General features: G+C 41.0%; 2 protein-coding genes across 2 annotated transcripts; one reads left to right on the top strand and one right to left on the bottom strand.

The window, feature by feature from the left end:
• Nucleotides 1-2,050: 2,050 nt before the first annotated feature.
• Nucleotides 2,051-18,949, bottom strand: LOC124270244. Its single transcript, XM_046705282.1, has 5 exons — nucleotides 18,843-18,949; nucleotides 5,960-6,041; nucleotides 4,347-4,386; nucleotides 3,350-3,534; nucleotides 2,051-2,260 (listed from the first exon to the last, which is right to left on the bottom strand). Exons 2-5 carry the CDS (start codon nucleotides 6,008-6,010, stop codon nucleotides 2,117-2,119), a joined length of 420 nt encoding a protein of 139 aa, XP_046561238.1. The 5' UTR covers nucleotides 6,011-6,041; nucleotides 18,843-18,949; the 3' UTR covers nucleotides 2,051-2,116.
• On the top strand, nucleotides 11,269-14,607 carry LOC124270228. Its single transcript, XM_046705265.1, has 5 exons — nucleotides 11,269-11,326; nucleotides 11,667-11,906; nucleotides 13,244-13,471; nucleotides 13,753-14,010; nucleotides 14,249-14,607. Exons 1-5 carry the CDS (start codon nucleotides 11,269-11,271, stop codon nucleotides 14,605-14,607), a joined length of 1,143 nt encoding a protein of 380 aa, XP_046561221.1.
• Nucleotides 18,950-19,933: the final 984 nt, after the last annotated feature.

Below are 19,933 nucleotides of genomic sequence, written 5' to 3'. Positions count from 1 at the left end.
GACTAGTGCCCCTCTGAAAGGATTTCATTTTGGCATATGAACATCAGAACTATTTCAAACAGGAAAGACAATTCTGATTCTGATTCTCCATTCCAACTTTCATAAACATTACTGAAGTTACTGCTTTTCAAAGGTTTGAGCGTCTGCCCGGAGAGCGGAAGGTCGCGGGTTCGATCCCCGACCGCGTCATACCAAAAGACGTTAAAATATGGTACTTGTTGGTCCCTGTCTGGCGCTCGGCATTAATGGGTACAACAAGGACTGGTCGGCTCGGAGTCAGTATAATGTGTCTGAGTGGGGTATTCATGCTTCACTGCGGCATGGTATCTCAGTCGGCTAGCACTATAAAACCAGCTTAAGTCTGGGCTAGGACAAGCAGCCACACATACACATACACACGCATGCACGTCGTCATATGAGCGAAATATTCTCAAGCACGACGTTAAACCCAATTTCACCTCACCTCTGCTTTTCAAATATTTAACCCATTTAAAACAATTAATATGATGATTTGTTTGAAAACATTCTACCAGCTATTCACCTTGTATTTCCAAATGTATATTTCTAAATATGGCTTAATCGCAAACAGGATGTGGGTTGTTATTTTCATGAATAGCCAATGAAAATAACATTTTATTTCAGCTGTTATAAGTCCCAAAATATGTTTAAACAATCTCAAACTGGACATGATTTAGTGTACGGGATGTCTACCTGCTGTCTGAACTTGCACATATAACATTTGCTGCCATAAACCTAGTCACATTCAAAATGAATACGCTTGAAAAAAAGTAGGAAGGATTCGCAAGAAACTTCAGACTAAAATATTCCCAGTGAAATATGAGCAGAGTGTTAAAAATTAAAGCTGATTAGATAATATAAATATATTGTTTGAAACTCATACCTATCTCACCGTTCATGGTCCTGTCCTTATTTAAAAACTTCACATAAGGCAACACAATTCTGTTAGATTTGTTCTATTACGATATATTTTTCATGATTTTTTAAACAATCACACAATGTCGTAAACGATTTAAGTACTCGGGATTATTTTTATCAAAGCACGTGAGTTTGTCGTATTTTCGCACATAACATTCATCGATAACAGTCTTCAAGCTACGGAAAGGGGCGGTTTGTCCCGAAACTCACGAGTGGATCGCGAATGAAACCGACACTTTCCTGATGAGGTAAAGGTTTTGATTTGTCTGATGAAAGGTAGACTTGACTCATTATGCGATATCCCCATATCGAGAACGGAGATCAAACGCTGATTGGGCTTGGGATGAAGTGAAATACTTGCACCTGTTTTATGCAACTTCAATATGCCAATATAACTTTAAGTTAATCGAAATACACTTAGTTTCTCCAATATCTGGACCAGTTTTGCAAATCATTCCTCGCTTCCCTCACGCGTTCCGTTTACTGCATCACTCTGGCGATAGGCAGTTTAGGCGTGTGGGCCTGGTTGAACTGACTGACTGAGTTTAGGTTTACGCCGTTTTGAGCAATATTCCAGCAATATCACGGCGGGGGACACCAGAAATGGGCTTCACACATTGTGCCGATGTGGGGAAACGAACCCTGGTCTTTGGCGTGAGGAGCCAACGCTTTAACCACTAGGCTACCCCCCCCCCCCCCAAAAGCTGCATTGAACAGTAATACAGGCTAACCACTACATGTCAGCTTTAATAGAAGAAAGCCTGTTGTTGTTGTTGTTGTTGTTTGTTTAACAGCCTCACTCAGCAATATTCCAGCTATATAGCGGCGGTGTGACAAATCAATGATCAACAGAATCAGCATCGATCTACGCAATTGGGATACGATGACATTAACTAAGACAGCGAGCCTGACCACCTCGTCAAGTTAGTCACCTCTTGCAAGCATGGGTTGCTGAGGGCCAATTCTAACCCGGATCTTCACGTGTAAAGTCTGACGTGATATTAGAGGTTAGTACCCCGGTTTAACAAACCCACGAGTATGTTTGAGTCTGACACGGACAAATCATGAAACTCCAACCTACGTCCAGTGTTATCAAAAAGATGAAAATGAACTGTTCCTGAAATAAGTTTATTACAAGTGCTACAAGAACACGCAGTCTGGAATGCTTTAGGGATCACTACTACTTTCTGACTTTAATGGCCGACACGTGTTTAAAAGCATCGTATGAACAAGTAAGGTTTTCCTCGCTATCCAGTGCCGTCAGGATGTTGTCCGTGTGCTGAACCCTGACCTTTACTGTCCACGTATTTGTCTCGTGCAGGTGCTGGATTTGAAAATGAGCAATATTTATGATAGAAATACAGAGATATATAAGTGGGTGAGTCAATTTTTTGCCGCGCTTAGCAATATTACAGCGATATGGCGGTGGTCTGTAAATAATCGAGTCTGGACCAGACAATCCAGTGATCAACATCAAGAGCATCGATCTACACAATTGGGATACGATGACGTGTCAACCAAGTCAACGAGCCTGACCACCCGATCCCGTTAGTCATACATTACCACAAGCATGGGTTCCTGAAGATCAATTCTAACCCGGTTCTTAACGGGTAGATATGATGATGTATGAGGGTGTTTGTATAAGGAGGCTCTCAGCAATATGGTCTGTAAAGATGGTGGCGAGGCAAACCATTGACTGATAGCACGAGCAACGACCCCCGACAGCTCTTCCCACGAAAGGGTCTTCAACAGTTGTGGTCCACCGATTTTAACAGGAGCAGATTTATTTCCAAAAAGTGATAAACGTTTTCACGTCAATATTATAGCAATATTCCAGCCATTTCATGGAGAGAACACCATGTGGGATTCGAACCCAGTTTTTCAGCGTGGCACTAGTCACAGTAGCGATACAGACAACACGAGCCTGACAAGGGTATATTATACCATAATTGGTACTCATGGTACGTTGTAGAAACCAGTTTAAATTCTCTTTTAAAATATACATCGACTGACAACCTTCCTGGTAGGTTTCGGCTGCCGGTGAAGCAGCATTCTATTCTGTTGGAGGCGACCGACTGGTGTCGATCCAAGACAGACCTGTTGACCTTGCAGATAGGTAGGCAGCGGGTAGGCGAGTAGGTGGGCGAATGGGTGGGTGAATGGATGGGAGGTGTGCGTGGGTGCGGACGGGGGAGTAGGTGGATTGGAGGTTTATATAGCAGATGGGCGAACGAGTAGGTGGGTTTGCGTGTGGGTGAGGGTGAGTGATTGGGGATGGGTAGGCCGGCGGGTGAAGGGGCAGTTCCTAGCGGGAATTCTGTGACAATATATCCGGTGTTTCCGAGGCAAACGTCCCAAGTAATGTATACAAGAGCGAGATAGAGTAGTTACAACTCGGTGTGTATGTAGTTACCATGAAGCCGCATTCCTTCCTATGGTTGACATCGTGAATGACAAGTCCCGCCAGTCCTACGTGTTCCCCCCTGCACTTCTGGGGGACGCCGTTCTTGATGGTGTACATTGCGGAAGCGTCTCCAGCGTACGTGATGTTTACCTTGTCTTTGCGGGGGTCTTTACCGCAATGTATTGTCACTGGGGCTATGGTAAACAAACATATATAAATAACAACATATTTCATGGACAAATATGGTTGAACTCTTCAAACGGTAACTAGAGGTTGTTTTGTTGTTTAACGCCGCACTCGGCAATATTCCAGCTATATGGCGGCGGTCTGTAAATAATCGGGTCTCGACCGATAAACAACATGAGCATCAATATAATCAATTGGGATACGATGACATGTGTCAACCAGGTCAGCGAGCCCGACCACCCGATCCCGACTGTCGCCTTTTACGACAAGCATGGCTTACTGCAGGTACAATCGGCTCGCTCCACCTACAGTCGGCTCGCTACACCTAGAGTCGGATCGCTGCACCTACAGTCCTCGCTTGTATGCAATAAACATTGCCAATGGATGGTAGTGGGTATATACTGTGTAGGTGCATCAGCCATGTTATAGCTATTGTGTCGAGTGGTGAGTGATGAGAAGGGCGGTTTAGTGGAGCCTTTAACAGTTCTTCTCTTTTGTGGTACTAACCTCACGTGGAGGAGTGAATGAGTTTAGTTGTCAGTTGGGTTTTACGCCGCTTTTAGCAACATTCCAGCAACATCATAGCGGGGGACAGTAGAAATGGGCTTCACGCATTGTACCCATGTGGGAAATCGAACCCGGGTCTTCGGCGTGACAAGCGAACGCATTAACCACAAAACTACCCCACCGCCTCACTCACGTAGGGGGAACCGGGCCCGTTTCCATAAAGCGACCTCAGCATTACTATGTTAAAGGGAATTACGATGACTTAACGCTAAGATCACTTTGTGGGTCGGGGCCAAGGCCTTTACTCGCTTACAAGGTTTAAACAGATGGTCCTCCGAGCTCACGTGCACGAACTGAAACAGAGAAACGGGTAAAGTGTTACCAAATGTCATTAGCACTGACTAGGGTTGGCTAAAATGATCGATAATCGGGAATATCGTATTTAGGAAAAATTATTGATGATTATCGCTATGAATAGTGTTATACATAATGAATAATGAGGCCGCGCCTCAGGAAATACGGCATTTACAAGGGTATTACAGTCCCGTACACCCTTTCAAAACACCGTGTAACTAATATTATACATTAACTTCTGTGACAGAAACAATTTTTTTTTTAATTTGTTCACACAACATACAAATTTAGGACTTCATGCATGGTCTGCTTCTAAATTATGTTCTTGACGCTGTCTTGCTGGTAGTCCATGCAAAACATGTCACTACTCACAAGTGATGTGAAATATATTCATTTCTTTTAAACTTTTGGGCATTTTTGTTCAAAGTTATGCCTCTAGGTTATCGATAATCGATCCACATTTAATTGACGATCATCGATTTCTGATCTATATCGATAGCCAGCCCTTACACGGACAAAGGGTTGTCAGTCAGCCCTTGAGCAGGTGAAAAGTCTCCTATCACAAGAGAGTCGAGAGAAATAGGATTCAACATAACTGCCCTTCCATAATGGCGTATGTTCGTCTCTACGAGGCCGGACTGAAGCAGTTTTGCAGTGGAAACTGGCCGAGATACCATGCCCAAACTTCAGCATGACCACACCACTAAAACGGTAGCCCCTTCCAGCCCTTTTATCCCCCCTACGCTGAGCACCAGGCAAGGTATCAACAAGTACCGTCTTTGAAGGTCTTCAAAATCTTAAAGTTGGACTGGTTGTTCAGCGACAACTTTGCTAAGAGGAATTGAAACATTTGACCTGTTACTGCCCCCAACGGCCAACGGTCAACCAACGGTCAACATTCAATTGATTGGATGGTCTGTTTAACGCAGCACTCAGCAATATTGCAGCAATCGGGATACTATGACGTGTCAACCAAGTCAGCGAGTCTGACCACCTGATCCCGTTAGTCGCATCTTACAAACATGGGTTGTTGAAGATCAATTCTAATCCGGATCATCACGGTCATCGATTACTCAAGGAAAGGTTAAACATCCTTACTAACATGTTATATTTGGATTACATTATCTAAAATTACAGATTCTAGTACTTTGGGGTTCGAGTCCCATCTATGATTCGCTCACTATTGACATGACTTGGGTACAGGCAGTGTTGCTTGTGGATAATGTTTGTTTTTACAACGCAGCGTAGAACAACATATAAACTTTAAGTTTAAGCCAGACGACGTGCAATGTTACAGGTAATTAATGGCTTATCTGGGCCCCGACTCGATTATTTAGAGGTCATTGTGATAAAGCTGAATATTGCTGACTAAACAACCATCACTCGGTTTTGTCGAGTTCTCCAGAATATATGTACAGGAAATTTAAATTTTTTTCAAGGTTTGAAATTAGTATTAAGGAGTGTAGGTTCTAATTCTTCACGGGACTCAAACCAAAATAAAGTACTAGAATATGGAATATTGTTGAAAGCGGCGTAAAACCTTACTCATTGACAGACAGTGAAGGTACCTACCAGGAGCATCAGTACAATCGTCCCCGTGACCTCCATCACTGAACCGTGCATCAGCCACAATCCTGATGATGTCTGCTGCTACCTAGGAGGGGCAGGTCAAAGGTTAAAAGGGAAACGCTACTCACATATACAAATAATCGTCCACGAATCTATGTACACCGAAACCAAATTTTTCGGGACAATTTCCCTATCTCGGAATTGCTATATTGAAACTGCCTAAATATTTATAACATTATACGCCAAAGGATATAGACCAAACAATTTGCAGGGGAAGATAATACACCGATTGATGTATTATTCACTGCCAAAAAAAGTGTACATTACAAGCTTGTAAAGATGAGATTTACAAGACATTTATAATTTTGTAACCACAGGGGCGTGTCGCGCTTTAAAACAGCGTTAAAAAGACATACAGGTATATAGACCCTACCCTAGTACTATATAAAAAGACATATAGGTATATAGACCCTACCCTAGTACTATATAAAAAGACATATAGGTATAAAGACCCTACCCTAGTACTATATAAAAAGACATATAGGTATATAGACCCTACGCTAGTACTATATAAAAAGACATATAGGTATATAGACCCTACCCTAGTACTATATAAAAAGACATATAGGTATATAGACCCTACCCTAGTACTATATAAAAAGACATATAGGTATATAGACCCTACCCTAGTACTATATAAAAGGACCAGAAACAATGTTGAACCAATAAGACAAGCTCTTTATTCTCATAGTGAACGAAAAACAATGTACAAAATTGTTACACATGTTATATAAATTTGAGCCAATACAGCTCATATTAAACGTTCATACTTACATTATAATAAAATCACAGTCACATAGGCTCAAACCGATCCTACCGCTAGGAACTCCTAACCTACTGCCAGTACAATAAAACGCCTTTACCAGCACAATTATAATGACGTCACAATGACATTTACAGACCCTCTCTTTAAAATATATTATACCATTTGGTCCCTCCAATGCTGGTTTTTAAATATATACATGTATACAATCTGGTCCCTCTAATGCTGGTTTTTAAATATATGTACCATCTGGTCCCTCTAATGCTGGTTTTTAAATATATATACCATCTGGTCCCCCTAATGCTGGGTTTTAAAGATATATTACATCGGGCCCCCCTAATGCTGGTTTTTAAATATATATACCATCTGGTCCCTCTAATGCTGGTTTTTAAATATATATATCTACCATCTGGTCCCTCTAATGCTGGTTTTTAAATATATACATGTATACAATCTGGTCCCTCTAATGCTGGTTTTTAAATATATGTACCATCTGGTCCCTCTAATGCTGGTTTTTAAATATATATACCATCTGGTCCCCCTAATGCTGGGTTTTAAAGATATATTACATCGGGCCCCCCTAATGCTGGTTTTTAAATATATATACCATCTGGTCCCTCTAATGCTGGTTTTTAAATATATATATCTACCATCTGGTCCCTCTAATGCTGGTTTTTAAATATATATACCATCTGGTCCCTCTAATGCTGGTTTTTAAATATATCTACCATCTGGTCCCTCTAATGCTGGTTTTTAAATATATATTACATCGGGTCCCCCTAATGCCGGTTTTTAAATATATATACCACCTGGTCCCCCTAATGCTGGTTTTTAAATATATATATCTACCATCTGGTCCCTCTAATGCTGGTTTTTAAATATATATACCATCTGGTCCCCCTAATGCTCTTTTTTAAATATACATACCATCTGGTCCCCCTCATGCTGGTTTTTACATAAGGTCTCCCTAATGATGGTTCCAGATATAGATCCCGGTCTCCCTAATGCTGGTTTTGTATATAAGAAAATTAAGGAGACCGCAAAACACGTATATTTTTTAATTTTATTTTTTTCGCAGCATATTTTTTTTCGAGTTTGCTAAGATGATTTAGAGTTACAATACACTATGAAAGTCAGTAAAAGTTATTTTACAACAAAATATACACGTGGCCTCCCTAATGCTGGTTTATACATATTGTCTCCCTAATGCTGGTTTCAGATATATATTCAGCTCTACGGTTATGGTAACTAACAAACAATGAAACATGGAAGGATCAAACATCCAGGTTACATCAATTCTTGTTTCCTTTTTAGTTTTTTCCAAGGCGCCGACAGGACCAACATATATCGAAGTGTGCACCTGTCCGATCTGTTCAATATGATTTAAACAATATTTCGTTTCCATGAATGTCCACATTTTCAATGTTACATGACATAACAAAATGGAAAGCACAGGCCCTCGTGTGTTTGCGAGGATTAAAGATTGTTTGTTGTTGAGATGACCCCCGACTCGAAATGCCTCACAGTACAGTACATTATGACATAATGTATTGTGCTGTGAAGCATTTCTTTAATCCTCGCAAAGACACGAGGGCCTGTGGCCTAAAGGCCTATATCAGTGCTTCTCCGCATATAGTACATACTAATACATTCTATGAAGCAGACATTATGGATAGCTCAAAATCAAAATCAAATAAAATATCTGTTCAATATTGCTATGATATTAGTCCCAGGATGTTTTTGAAAACAAGAAAATAAGTCAGCAATCAGCATACAAACTCTGTAATACAACATGTGCAATGGAAGTAGTGTGAATGAGTTTAGTTTTACGTCACTTTTAGCAATATTCCAGCAATATCACGGCGGGGGACACCAGAAATGGCCTTCACACATTGTACCAATTTGGGGAATCGAACCCTGGTCTTCGCCATGACGAGCCAACTTTTTAACCACGGGTTGAATGACCAGAATAAGTCAACTCGTTTGATTGATGTCATTTCAATAAAATGGTTTCATTCCTTTGACAAAAGTATGCTAAATATAAACTTAAAAAGTATTCATTTGAAAAATGCATTTGACCAAACAGATGCAAAAATGTTATCAAAACAATACAAGGCTGAAAACAGACACCGAAACACTGCTTTTATTGTTATTGAAAAAGAACGAGAAATACAAAGATGCAAATGTACACAATTTGTCTCATTCAAGTATTTTCACGTACCTATACCATCAAACCTAAATATGGGAACACAATCAAATGAACTCGTGACACATGAACTCCAAATGGATTTTGACAGCCCCATTCCATCTAAGGTCAAGGTCATTCGTATAAACCCGTGTAGTGTGTCACGTGACAGGTTTGACAGGATGTACGGTTCGTACACCCTGGCAAATCCGCCTATATGGTTTCGTATGCTTTGGCTATTAACCAATCAGGATTTGACAAATATTTATCTTAAGGGTAATAAGTAACTGTATGCCAATACATAGATATCATATCATTGTTACCAAATGTTGAGAAATACCTGTCATAGAAGAAACCAAATTGGACCTTACACATCCCACATTTACACTCTTCCCAAAAAGAGTGTAAGAGCAATTATTTCATGTAATTTCAATGGTAAAAAGGTGAAAAGTCTATAGACACGGGGTTCGCCAACACAACAGCAGCCTTTATTGTTGTGTTTCTGTTTACTTGAGTCCACAAGATGGCTTCCACCGAATCTGTCGACCTGCCGAATGCAATTAGGGGCAAAACATTCATTTCTCCGACCGTAAACACGCTGTCTTCCATCTCGTGATTCATCACTAAACCAGACTCGCCACCAATTTCTAAGGTTCCAGTTCCGGATTCTACGACACCACCGCAAGTCTCTCAAAACCTGACAACTTCAGTTTGGTCGGAAATCCTTCTCAAACCACTGATGCGTTGTGCAGTATCCACGGCTGTGGAAAGACGATGACACAAGTGAGCAACCCGGATGCAGCTGTTCTGGGCTTGGGTGGTAACTCTTAAACGGCCGCTTCTCGTGCGATCTTGGTCTGCAGGAAACGATCCCACTGGCGATATGGTGCTCTGATGGACGTTGAAATATCTGGCAACTGCAGACTGCGACTCCTCAACTTCAAGGCGGCCTATGTCGATGTTTCTATTGGCGGCACTCAGTCGTGGCATGATGATTTCCTCTTTTCCAGGCAAAAACGAATGAAACAATTAAACACAATGTTTGTCTTTTTATAGTGATCGATACCCCATGCTTTCCCGCTTACTTGCACGTGTATTTAGCTTTGCATGTTTTCTTTGTGACGTTTTGGCGAATATTTCTTCAAACGCTTCTAAAACAAGGGGAAAAGTTAAAATTGAGGCGTTTTGTCGCTGAAGCTGTTTACAGTCACACTAAGATGACGTTTTTGAAAGAAATAGTATATTTGTATTGGTTTTGCCGCAGCAGCATATTCTCAAAATTCCCCATGCGATTCTTTTTTTGAAGAGTGTACTACGATTTGGTATTGTATAAATGTCACATGAATTAGGTGATAAACAATCATCTCTCACTATTTTAATCAGAGAAAAAGCAACTATCAAATCATTATGAGATTGTGAAATGTATCTGCCGCTAAATGTATCTGCATAACTGTATTGGTATAGCTAAAGTTAAGAGATCACTAATAAAATGCAGAGTTAGTAATAATTGCTTTTGTGTTCAAAATGTAAGACGGTGAAAATGTCCAATATATAAGAAAATGAACACCATGTAATCCCTGAGTGTTCAAGATATGCAACAACATGACAACATATTCTGATGAATTAAATAGAGAAGGTATTTATATTTTCACTTTATGCCACAACACAATATGACACTGTATGCAGCTTTAGGAAATTCCTTTTCTCGGTTTTCTCCGTTAGAGGAGGCAAATAAAAGTGTTCACAACATTTTACTAATGTGCAGCGCTCATAACATATATCTCCAATGCTTCCACACTATGAGATTGTTAGCCGCGCCTCCTTTGTCAATTTGTAACAATTACCGGGTATATGAGTGGGTGGATGGATGAACTGCTAAACATTGGATTTGAAAGCTCTCAGGGTTCATGATCACACTTTCAAGCATGACAAATTGCATTGGTATAATTTTCGACATCTTCACTACATTAACACTAATTTGAATGCTTTGAAATAGCAGATTCAGATTTCTCCAGCACAACACATGTCACCTCCAATCTTCCACCAAACTGTGTCACAATATTTTCCTGTTTTATCCAACCCATCAAATGCCACTCATCACTTCCTCTCGTCAGAACACCTTTCACACGCGCCCTTCCCTCGACCCACCTGTTAGGGTGCACCATTCACTAATGAACACTTCCTTAATTAACTAATCACAACACTAATTACATTACGCCATGTTGTCCAACACGCCTGGAGATGGCCTGCTACGTATATAAGCCGTGGTGGGTGCTCACTTGGTCATCATTCCCATCATCCACCATGGTCTTCATCGTGTGCCTAGCGGCTCTCTTAGCAGTAGCGAAAGCCAACAATTTCGGTAAGTACGCTGTATATGCATCGTGTGTCACATACGTTGTAATTGTTAGACGTCAAATAACCTGTATAAAAATAAACATTAGTCGAAATTAATTTAAGCATTCAAACTGCGGTTTGAAATATGCAAGTTAATGCTTTTAAAACAACCCGTTTCAACAAGTCTGCTTCAAATGCATCGTGTGTTTATAAAGTGTTCACGTGTCTTGTAATTGGTAAACTTTATGCAAAATACCTGGAATTTCGTTGGAAAATATTATAAACATTCATAGGGCATTCAAGCTTTGCATACGAACGCATGTTAAACACCCCGTGTAACAATAATCGATTTCTTGCATATCCAGGCTTCAACATCGCCCAAAATCGTCCCACCGGCTCCAGCAGTGTCTTTGTCAACGGTGTTCCTCCCATCACCGCCAGCTCAAACCTCGCCGTCGACGGCAATTTCAACTCCGACTTCTTTGCCGGTTCGTGTTTCTCCAGCGATGTTCCGGCGAATGACCCCAACCCCTTCTGGTTCGTGGACCTGGGGTCCCGTCGCTACGTGTCCGGCCTTACCCTCACCAACAGGGGCGACTGCTGTGGTAAGTTGGTACCCGACAACTATACGAGTTTACCTGGCCTTTCTTGGTTGTTTGTGTGTTTGTATTTTATCGCCACACTCAGCAATAGTCAAAATATATGACGTCTTTCTGTAAATACTCGAGTCCTAACCAGACACTCTAGTGGCTGACATCATGAACATTGATGTACGCAAGTAGCATAACAGCCAACGAGCCTGATCACCTAACACCATATTCGCCCCTTACGACACACATGGATTGCTCAAACCAATTCTAACCCTGATCTTCATGGGTCACCTTGTCGTTTTGGAATCTTTTATACATATTCCAGCCACTCTCGCCACGCAGCATCCTTGGCCCATCCATGCCTGAATCCGTAAACACTATGATGATCATTTTAGAAATAAACTTAGTAGTAAGTGCATCTTAAAACTGAATAAACACAAAAGTAAAAACCTGTATTTGAAGCATACGTTTAATACCCTCCACTCCCCACCCCCAAAATGAAAGAAAAGATCATGATGCCTAGGTTTTATGTTTCATTGTCTTAAAATTTAAAGATTTATTTAAGTATATAATCTATGACGAGTGTCGTTAAGGGAATATCTCCACACACACTACTATTCTTGTACTGGGTTGTGAATGAATACTTTGGTTAATTTGAAATAACCCATACCATCACTATACCAGTGTTTGAAATAAGCCAAAAATCCAGCCTGACATCAAGGCTGGTAACTTCAAAATGTTACCAGCCCAAAATGGATTGAACCAGACCAAATATGGCGAATTAACTCAGATGTATGGAACATCAAAAAATTTACCAGACCATCGGGCTGGCTAGCTCGAAATTTAGACCGTCCGTCAGAAATCTAGAACGTCTCGGGCGGTCGGACGGGCCTTATTTCATACACTGACTATACCTCCCAAAACCAACACAGGCCATTATTCCAAGACAGCACTGTCAGGAGTACCACACTCGTTGACCAACCGGCCACCACTGTGATTAAAGAGCCTGCTTTGTTGTTAAACGCTGCACTCAGCAATATTCAGCTATGCAGCGGTAGTCTGTAAATAACCGAGTCTGGACCAGACAATCCAGTGATCAACAGCATCAACATCAATCTACGCAATTGGGATACGATGGCATGTGTCAACCAAGTTAGCAAGCATGACCACCCGATCCCGATAGTCGCCTCTTACTACAAGCATGGGTTGCTGAAGACCAATTCTATACCCGGATCTTCACGGGTCTGTTGTGTTATTTAATTTTAAGGACATCGTCTATGTTTCAGCTGAAAAATGAAGAAAAATGATTGTATGTTATAGAAATGTGTAAAAAGATATTTTTTAAATTCCAGCTGATCGTCTGAGTGGTCTTACGATCGAGGTCTTCGAGTTTAATCCAACGACAAGTACCGAGACTCCTGAGTTCTGTTCCATGGTCATTGGTGGAGTGGCCCTTGGTCAAACTGTTTCACTCTCCTGCTCTCCGACCGTGACTGGACGCTTCGTCCGTATCAGAAAACCCGCCGCCACCGACCCTCTCACCATCTGCGAAGTTACTGTGTCCGGAGGCAACATTAACTGTACGTATGCTTTGTCCCATGTGAAACCAATTACATTTACTTCCAGCAACAGTACTCCAATAATATATTTGTTCCTTCATATATCTAAATTATGCATACTATTTAAGCAGAGGGGGAAGAGTCCTCGAAGTAATTGATAAAATGGGTCTTTCTTGGGTTATAGTTACACATGACTACAGTTATATAGACGAGTTCTCCAAACATGAAGGACTTGTTTATCGAGTTTGACCTTCCAATGAGTGAGTCAAGCTCCAGTCTTCAACGCTTTCTCTATATTTCAGATAACTTCAATAAACAGCCCACCGTCAATGTCGCTCGGAATCGCCCAGCGCGTGCTACCTCTCAGTTTTCTTTCGCTGCCACCAACCTCATTGCTTCCCCTGGCCTGGCTGTGGACGGCAACTTTGACAGTCAGTTTGTCACCGGAAGAAGCTGTTACTCAAGCGCCATTGGTGACACAATTCCTACCTTGTACATCGACCTTGGTGCCTACTTCTTCATCAACTCCGTCACCGTCACCAACAGGGGAGACTGTTGTGGTGAGCATTGTTCTGTTCCTTATGTAGGTTAACCAACATGAGAGAGTCTTTGAGCATCATGAGCATCGATCTGAGCAATTGTCATACGATCATATTCATCACCCAAGTCAGCGAACCTGACCACCTGATCCCATATGTCGCGTCTTACGACAAGCACGGGTTGCTGAAGACCAATTCTATCCCGGATCTTCATAGTCCATCTCCTAGTACTAAATAAACATGTTCTTTTCAATTTCAGCTGAACGCCTGCGCAACATCAACATCGGCACTCTCCTGAAAGACCCCTACAGGTATCTTGAGTACCCTAGAGTTTGCGGCACCATCACTGGCAACGTCGCTGGAGGAGCTAACTTCACCGTCAACTGCTTTGCACCTTCTGTGGGCCGCTACATCAAGATCCAGAAGACCAGTCAGGTTGACAGCAACGATCTCCTGACCCTGTGTGAAGTTCAAGTAACTGGAAGGTTCGCTTCCTACACTGAGGTGACCGACAAAAACTTCGACAATGACGTTGCTCAGGCTCTGGCTGAGAATGGAATTATTTCTGTTGCTGGGTCACAATTTGCCGGGAATCACGGCAGAAGGGCTGTGAATTGATACGACAAACCCCAAGAAATGCAGCCTGAGCTTCACAAGTAACGAAAGTCTGAAGTCCATTTAACGAAAGCTAAAATCACTTCCCATCAAAGCAGGTCATCATTTAGTGTTGTGGAGTTGCTCATTTGTGGCAAAATAAATGTGGAGGTTAAATATTGACAGCATTTTCTCATTTGTTTAAACGTTGATACAAAGATATGAAGAATATCGTAGCGTAAATATAATATACACTGATGGTAAAAATGTTAAACAAAACCTGCATTGTCAGTAAAATATTTAGCTAATGGTGAATTGCAGAACCGTGAACTGCAGTGCTTTGCTAACAGCAGTCACCTTCTACTCACAGTAGCAGATTAACTCTTTGTTTTGACAAGTAATAAGTTGTTCCACACTGGCCCCCATGTTCACTCCTTCTTAACGAGTTGTCCCGGAGTGGACACTGAATTTGGTTATTAGGTAATAGACAGCGAGGCCTTTCTGGGAATATACCAGTGCTGCGAGGCGTTTGTCACAAATCTCTCTAAACTTACCGGGAACGTTTATCTATAGTCTAATGAGCAGTCCAATTTAATGAACAAGGCTTATGCTGTGCATGTTATTTTCCCCAGTTTCTCATCTCCCAATTAGTGTGAAATAGTAACACATATTCTTACCTCTATTTGTCCACCCGTTGTGAAAACTATGACCAGATGTCATGTAAAACACTCATTTGCAAACACATAAATAACCGATCAGCTTCATCTAAATTATTAAAACTTCGTTTCCAAAGCAAAGCGATTTGATCTACTTAATGAATAGCACACTATTACCAAATGATCTAAATTAAAAAAATCATAAAATATGTTACACAATTTGTGAAGAAAAAGCATGTTATTGTAAACACTATAAGTTATCACATAACTTCCCGAGCCGGAGGCGAGGGGAATACAACCTTACGAGGGACTGATAAAACTCCGTATTTCCCTCGACACGATGTGATAACGCATTTATCTAGCCGAATATTTTTACTAAATGAAAAGAAAAGAAAAGAAAATTCTCAGTTGTTGTGGCAAAACGTTTCCTTGCTGCCATGTTGACACCAGCTGATCGATTGACTATTATGACATGTGTCAACCAAGTCCATGTGACCACCCGATCCCGTTAGTGGCTTCTTGCTTCAAGCGTTGCTTACTGAAGATCAATTTTAACCCGGGTCTTCAGAAGTGTCTTCAAAATGAAATCATGTTTATTGAAAAGTTTATAGTACAACCCAACAGGTTTCGTTGCACTTCATGTGCTTCATAGTTGTTAGACGGGTCTCTGCGGACAATAACACAAAACACGTACTTAACACATCGTTGAACAAAATATGTGCATGTACAATCCTCTAAAGAGATTTCTGCTCCGTCTCCTGATTGGTTTGTTTTCATGTCACGTGCCGTAAGTACCGCAGTGCAAACTGTTTACGTGGCGTGAGGTAACTGCGTGACAAGACATGCCTACCAATCTCTCGAAAACCTGTCTGTTTGATAGAATAAACCCAAAAAACTTTAATTACATGTTGTCAGTATATATTCAGACCTGGACTGTAGTTAAAAATGTGAGTATGATAAAGGGCGTCTGGATTTAGGCACACTATTTTAGTGTCTCAGTGGCTGTGACACTCTCTATAGCCTATTGACTCAAGAAAAAAGTAAAACGCTCAGTGACACATTCAAACATTTTGAGAGCAAATGAAAGGACTACATGGTCTTTTCGTGTCTCGCAATGATGCATTGAAAATTGGGTAGCTTTCTAAGCTAGTCACGTATCCAGCGAAGGGACGCTGTATTAGCATTTTAGAAGACGCAATTTGATGAATTTAGACAATTTTATGGATTTCATCTTCCTTTTATTCTAAAATTAAAAAACAAGAGATAAATAAATAAATCAATGAATAAATAAATAAGAATAAAAAGAAGATGAAATCCACAAAATTCTCTCGTGATAGGACCGCCTCCGTGATGTATTGGTTAGAGCGTCCGCCCGGAGATGTAGAAGGTCGCGGGTTCGATCCCCGGCTGCGTCATACCAAAAGACGTTAAAATATAGTACTTGTTGGTCCCTGCCTGGCGCTCGGCATTAATGGGTACAACAAGGACTGGTCGGCTCGGAGTCAGTATAATGTGTCTGAGTGGGGTATTCATGCTTATCTCAGTGAGCTAGCACTATAAAACCAGCTTAAGTCTGGGCTAGTACAATCAGCCACACATACACACGCATGCACGTCGTCATATGAGCGAAATATTGTTAAGTACGACCTTAAACCCCATTTCACCTAACCCGTCGTGATATTGTTGGAGTATTGCTAAAAGCGGCGTAAAACTAAACTCACTCACTCCTCTGATTTATCTAAATGGTGCAAGAAATGAACCAACCTGTTAAATCAACTTATCTGTTTGATATTTCGATGTGTATATACAAATTCCTAGCGAGATGCATGCACGGGGCTGTATAACACAGAGAGTTAGTGAGTGTGTTGAGTTTTTAGCAATATTTCAGCAATATCACCAGAACACCAGAAATGCGCTTCACACATTGTACCCATGTGGGGAATCGAACCTGGGCCTTCGGCGTGACGAGCGAACGCTTTTATCACTAGGCTACCCCACCGTCCCGCATGAGACAGAGAAGAAGGATGACATGAACTTCCTAATAGTCTCTTTTAACTTTATTTTGAGCAACAGTCCGAAGCAGCATCACCTCAAGGTGTCTACATTTCACAGAATTTTAAGCACAATTGTGCATGCTGTTTCTTCGAAGATTTCAAAGAGCGTCATTCCTGCTCAATGGTTTGATCAGATATACAGCCTGCATGCCATACAGCGTACCACACGGGATGTAAGTTTTGACTTGCAGAACAAAAATACTTGAGTAAGTTTAGTTTTACGCCGCAGTCAGCAATATTCCCGCTATATGGCGGCAGTCTGTAAATAATCCAGACAATCCAGTGATCAACAACATGAGCATCGATCTGCGCAATTGGGAACCGATGACATGTGTCAACATTCTAACCCGAACCTTCACGGGTCCAAAAATACTTAAAATGAGGAATATTTTTAAATCATTCCTTCCCTGTCAATGTCAGGATATGGCACGTTAGAATATACCTAACATTACATCAAAACTACGATCTGTTACGACGAACTTTGAGGATCGAATCTGTCTATTTCAGAAATGGTTTATTATTTGCCATCTCGGTAGAAACTTCTACAAAGTACTATACAGTATATTTAACCGCTAGAAATTACAAACATGATATTGAAATCGTTTAGCACAAATGTAACGATTTATACTAGTTCCTAATACATGTACTACATTCATTTCACATCCAGTAACATAATTAAACTATGTTCAAGAAACATTATTTACATTTGAAACTATGAGGATGTTTTGGGATAAAGATGTATACTTTTGTATCAATATATTAACGTGCAGTTGTCTCTTACTTAATGAAAGCCCAATTGTTTAGAATCAACCTCAGGGCCTTATGCTGACATTAATCCAACAAGCTGAAGGGTAAATGCTGCATGTGTATGGTTCTTGTGTCCGGATTCGCAGCCTACTGTTTTAACCCTCATGATGCCTGGCCGTTAGCTGGCTGTGTGTATCGCTCATGGCCTCTCTGTGGTGACGTCGCGATTATAAAAACGCATACATTGTACTAAATTTCTAACAGCGTTCGTTTTGTAAACCATTCCAATTGGGTCTTCTTACAGTATATATTAAAACGTATATCCACTACACAAACCCTACCGGTAATATATACTCATGGAAATGATTAAGGGAACACTTGAAAGTACAAGTGTTCCTTTATATATTTCCAGAATTTCACTCACAGTGCAATACATACCTTGTGAAGAAACCTGGAAAAGAATAAAGGAACACTTTCATGTGTTCCCTTATTCGTTTCAATGAGTATATATGTCTCTCCTCTTCAACCCTCACTTTGATGATCCAAATACAAGACAAACATTTATGCACTTCGAAGTTTTACATGCTATGGAACATAAGTCTTCCTTAACAGAGAGTCCAGGAATAGAAAGGTTTCCGGGCAACTAAGGTTTCCGACTGACGGGATTATACTGAAATTTACTTAAATATCTTGCAAGTAATTTGTAAACATTAACCTCTGTGAAAATATTCCAAAATCCTTTAAACCAAAGTGTGTATACAAAATATCCCTATAAAGTTTCCAGGTTCACAGAGCTGCTTACCTTAACGTCCGCTTGAGGTTCAGACAGAATTCAAAATGAATGTAACTTTGCGTGGTTAGCGTCACGTATGAATTGCACACGCGCAGTGACGGGGTTGAGGTAATGACATATTCTCGGGAAAGTATGGTGGCTGATTAGGGCCATCGCTTTCTCGCCTTAAAATTCGGAGGCGAGAAAGCGATATCACGAGACGAGAAAGCGATAACACGAGACGAGAAAGCGATAGCACGAGACGAGAAAGCGATAGCACGAGACGAGAAAGCGATACCATTACGCGAGAAAGCGATAAAGCGAGAAAGCGATAGAGCGAGAAAGCGATATACCAAGGCGAGAAAGCGAGAAAGCGAGAAAGCGAGAAAGCGAGAAAGCGAGAAAGCGAGAAAGCGAGAAAGCGAGAAAGCGATAGAGCGATAGAGCGATAGAGCGAGAAAGCGATAGAGCGAGAAAGCGAGAAAGCGAGAAAGCGAGAAAGCGAGAAAGCGATAGAGCGAGAAAGCGATATACCAAGGCGAGAAAGCGAGAAAGCGATAGAGCGAGAAAGCGATAGAGCGATAGAGCGATAGAGCGAGAAAGCGATAGAGCGAGAAAGCGAGAAAGCGATGGAGCGAGAAAGCGATAGAGCGAGAAAGCGATGGAGCGAGAAAGCGATAGAGCGAGAAAGCGATATTTCACATAATTCTGCCCTGTCTGCACATGACGTCTAAGCTGCGTATGATTTAATCCAAATGGAGGCTTTATTGTCATTTGGATTAATCGTATAGAAACAAAATGAACATGCTTTCGAATTCTGTGGCATTTTTGTAATTAATCCTTTGACTTGTCCAAACAATAATCCAACAATAACACCAGAAACCGAGTGTGTTTTCGTTGAAATAAATGAGCGCTCTTAAAAAGTCTGTAAAAAGGATAACAATCATTTAATTTATCACTAATCACTAATTAGGCTTGGATTAATTCCTGGCTTGCATTTCTTTATTGTCATTTCCCTTGTTAAATGCTACCATTGTTATCTCATTATTCATGCCGGGATTAACAATCTCTGGCTTCCATTTGTCCATCCACCCTACCAATTTAGCGTTAATTAAGTACTG

The sequence above is a fragment of the Haliotis rubra genome, unplaced genomic scaffold, assembly GCF_003918875.1.
Source record: "Haliotis rubra isolate DU_JTF1 unplaced genomic scaffold, ASM391887v1 Scf150, whole genome shotgun sequence".
Classification (NCBI taxonomy): Eukaryota; Metazoa; Mollusca; class Gastropoda; order Lepetellida; family Haliotidae; genus Haliotis; species Haliotis rubra.
Note: the sequence above shows the minus strand (reverse complement) of the source record. Positions and strands in the feature narration are given on the sequence as shown.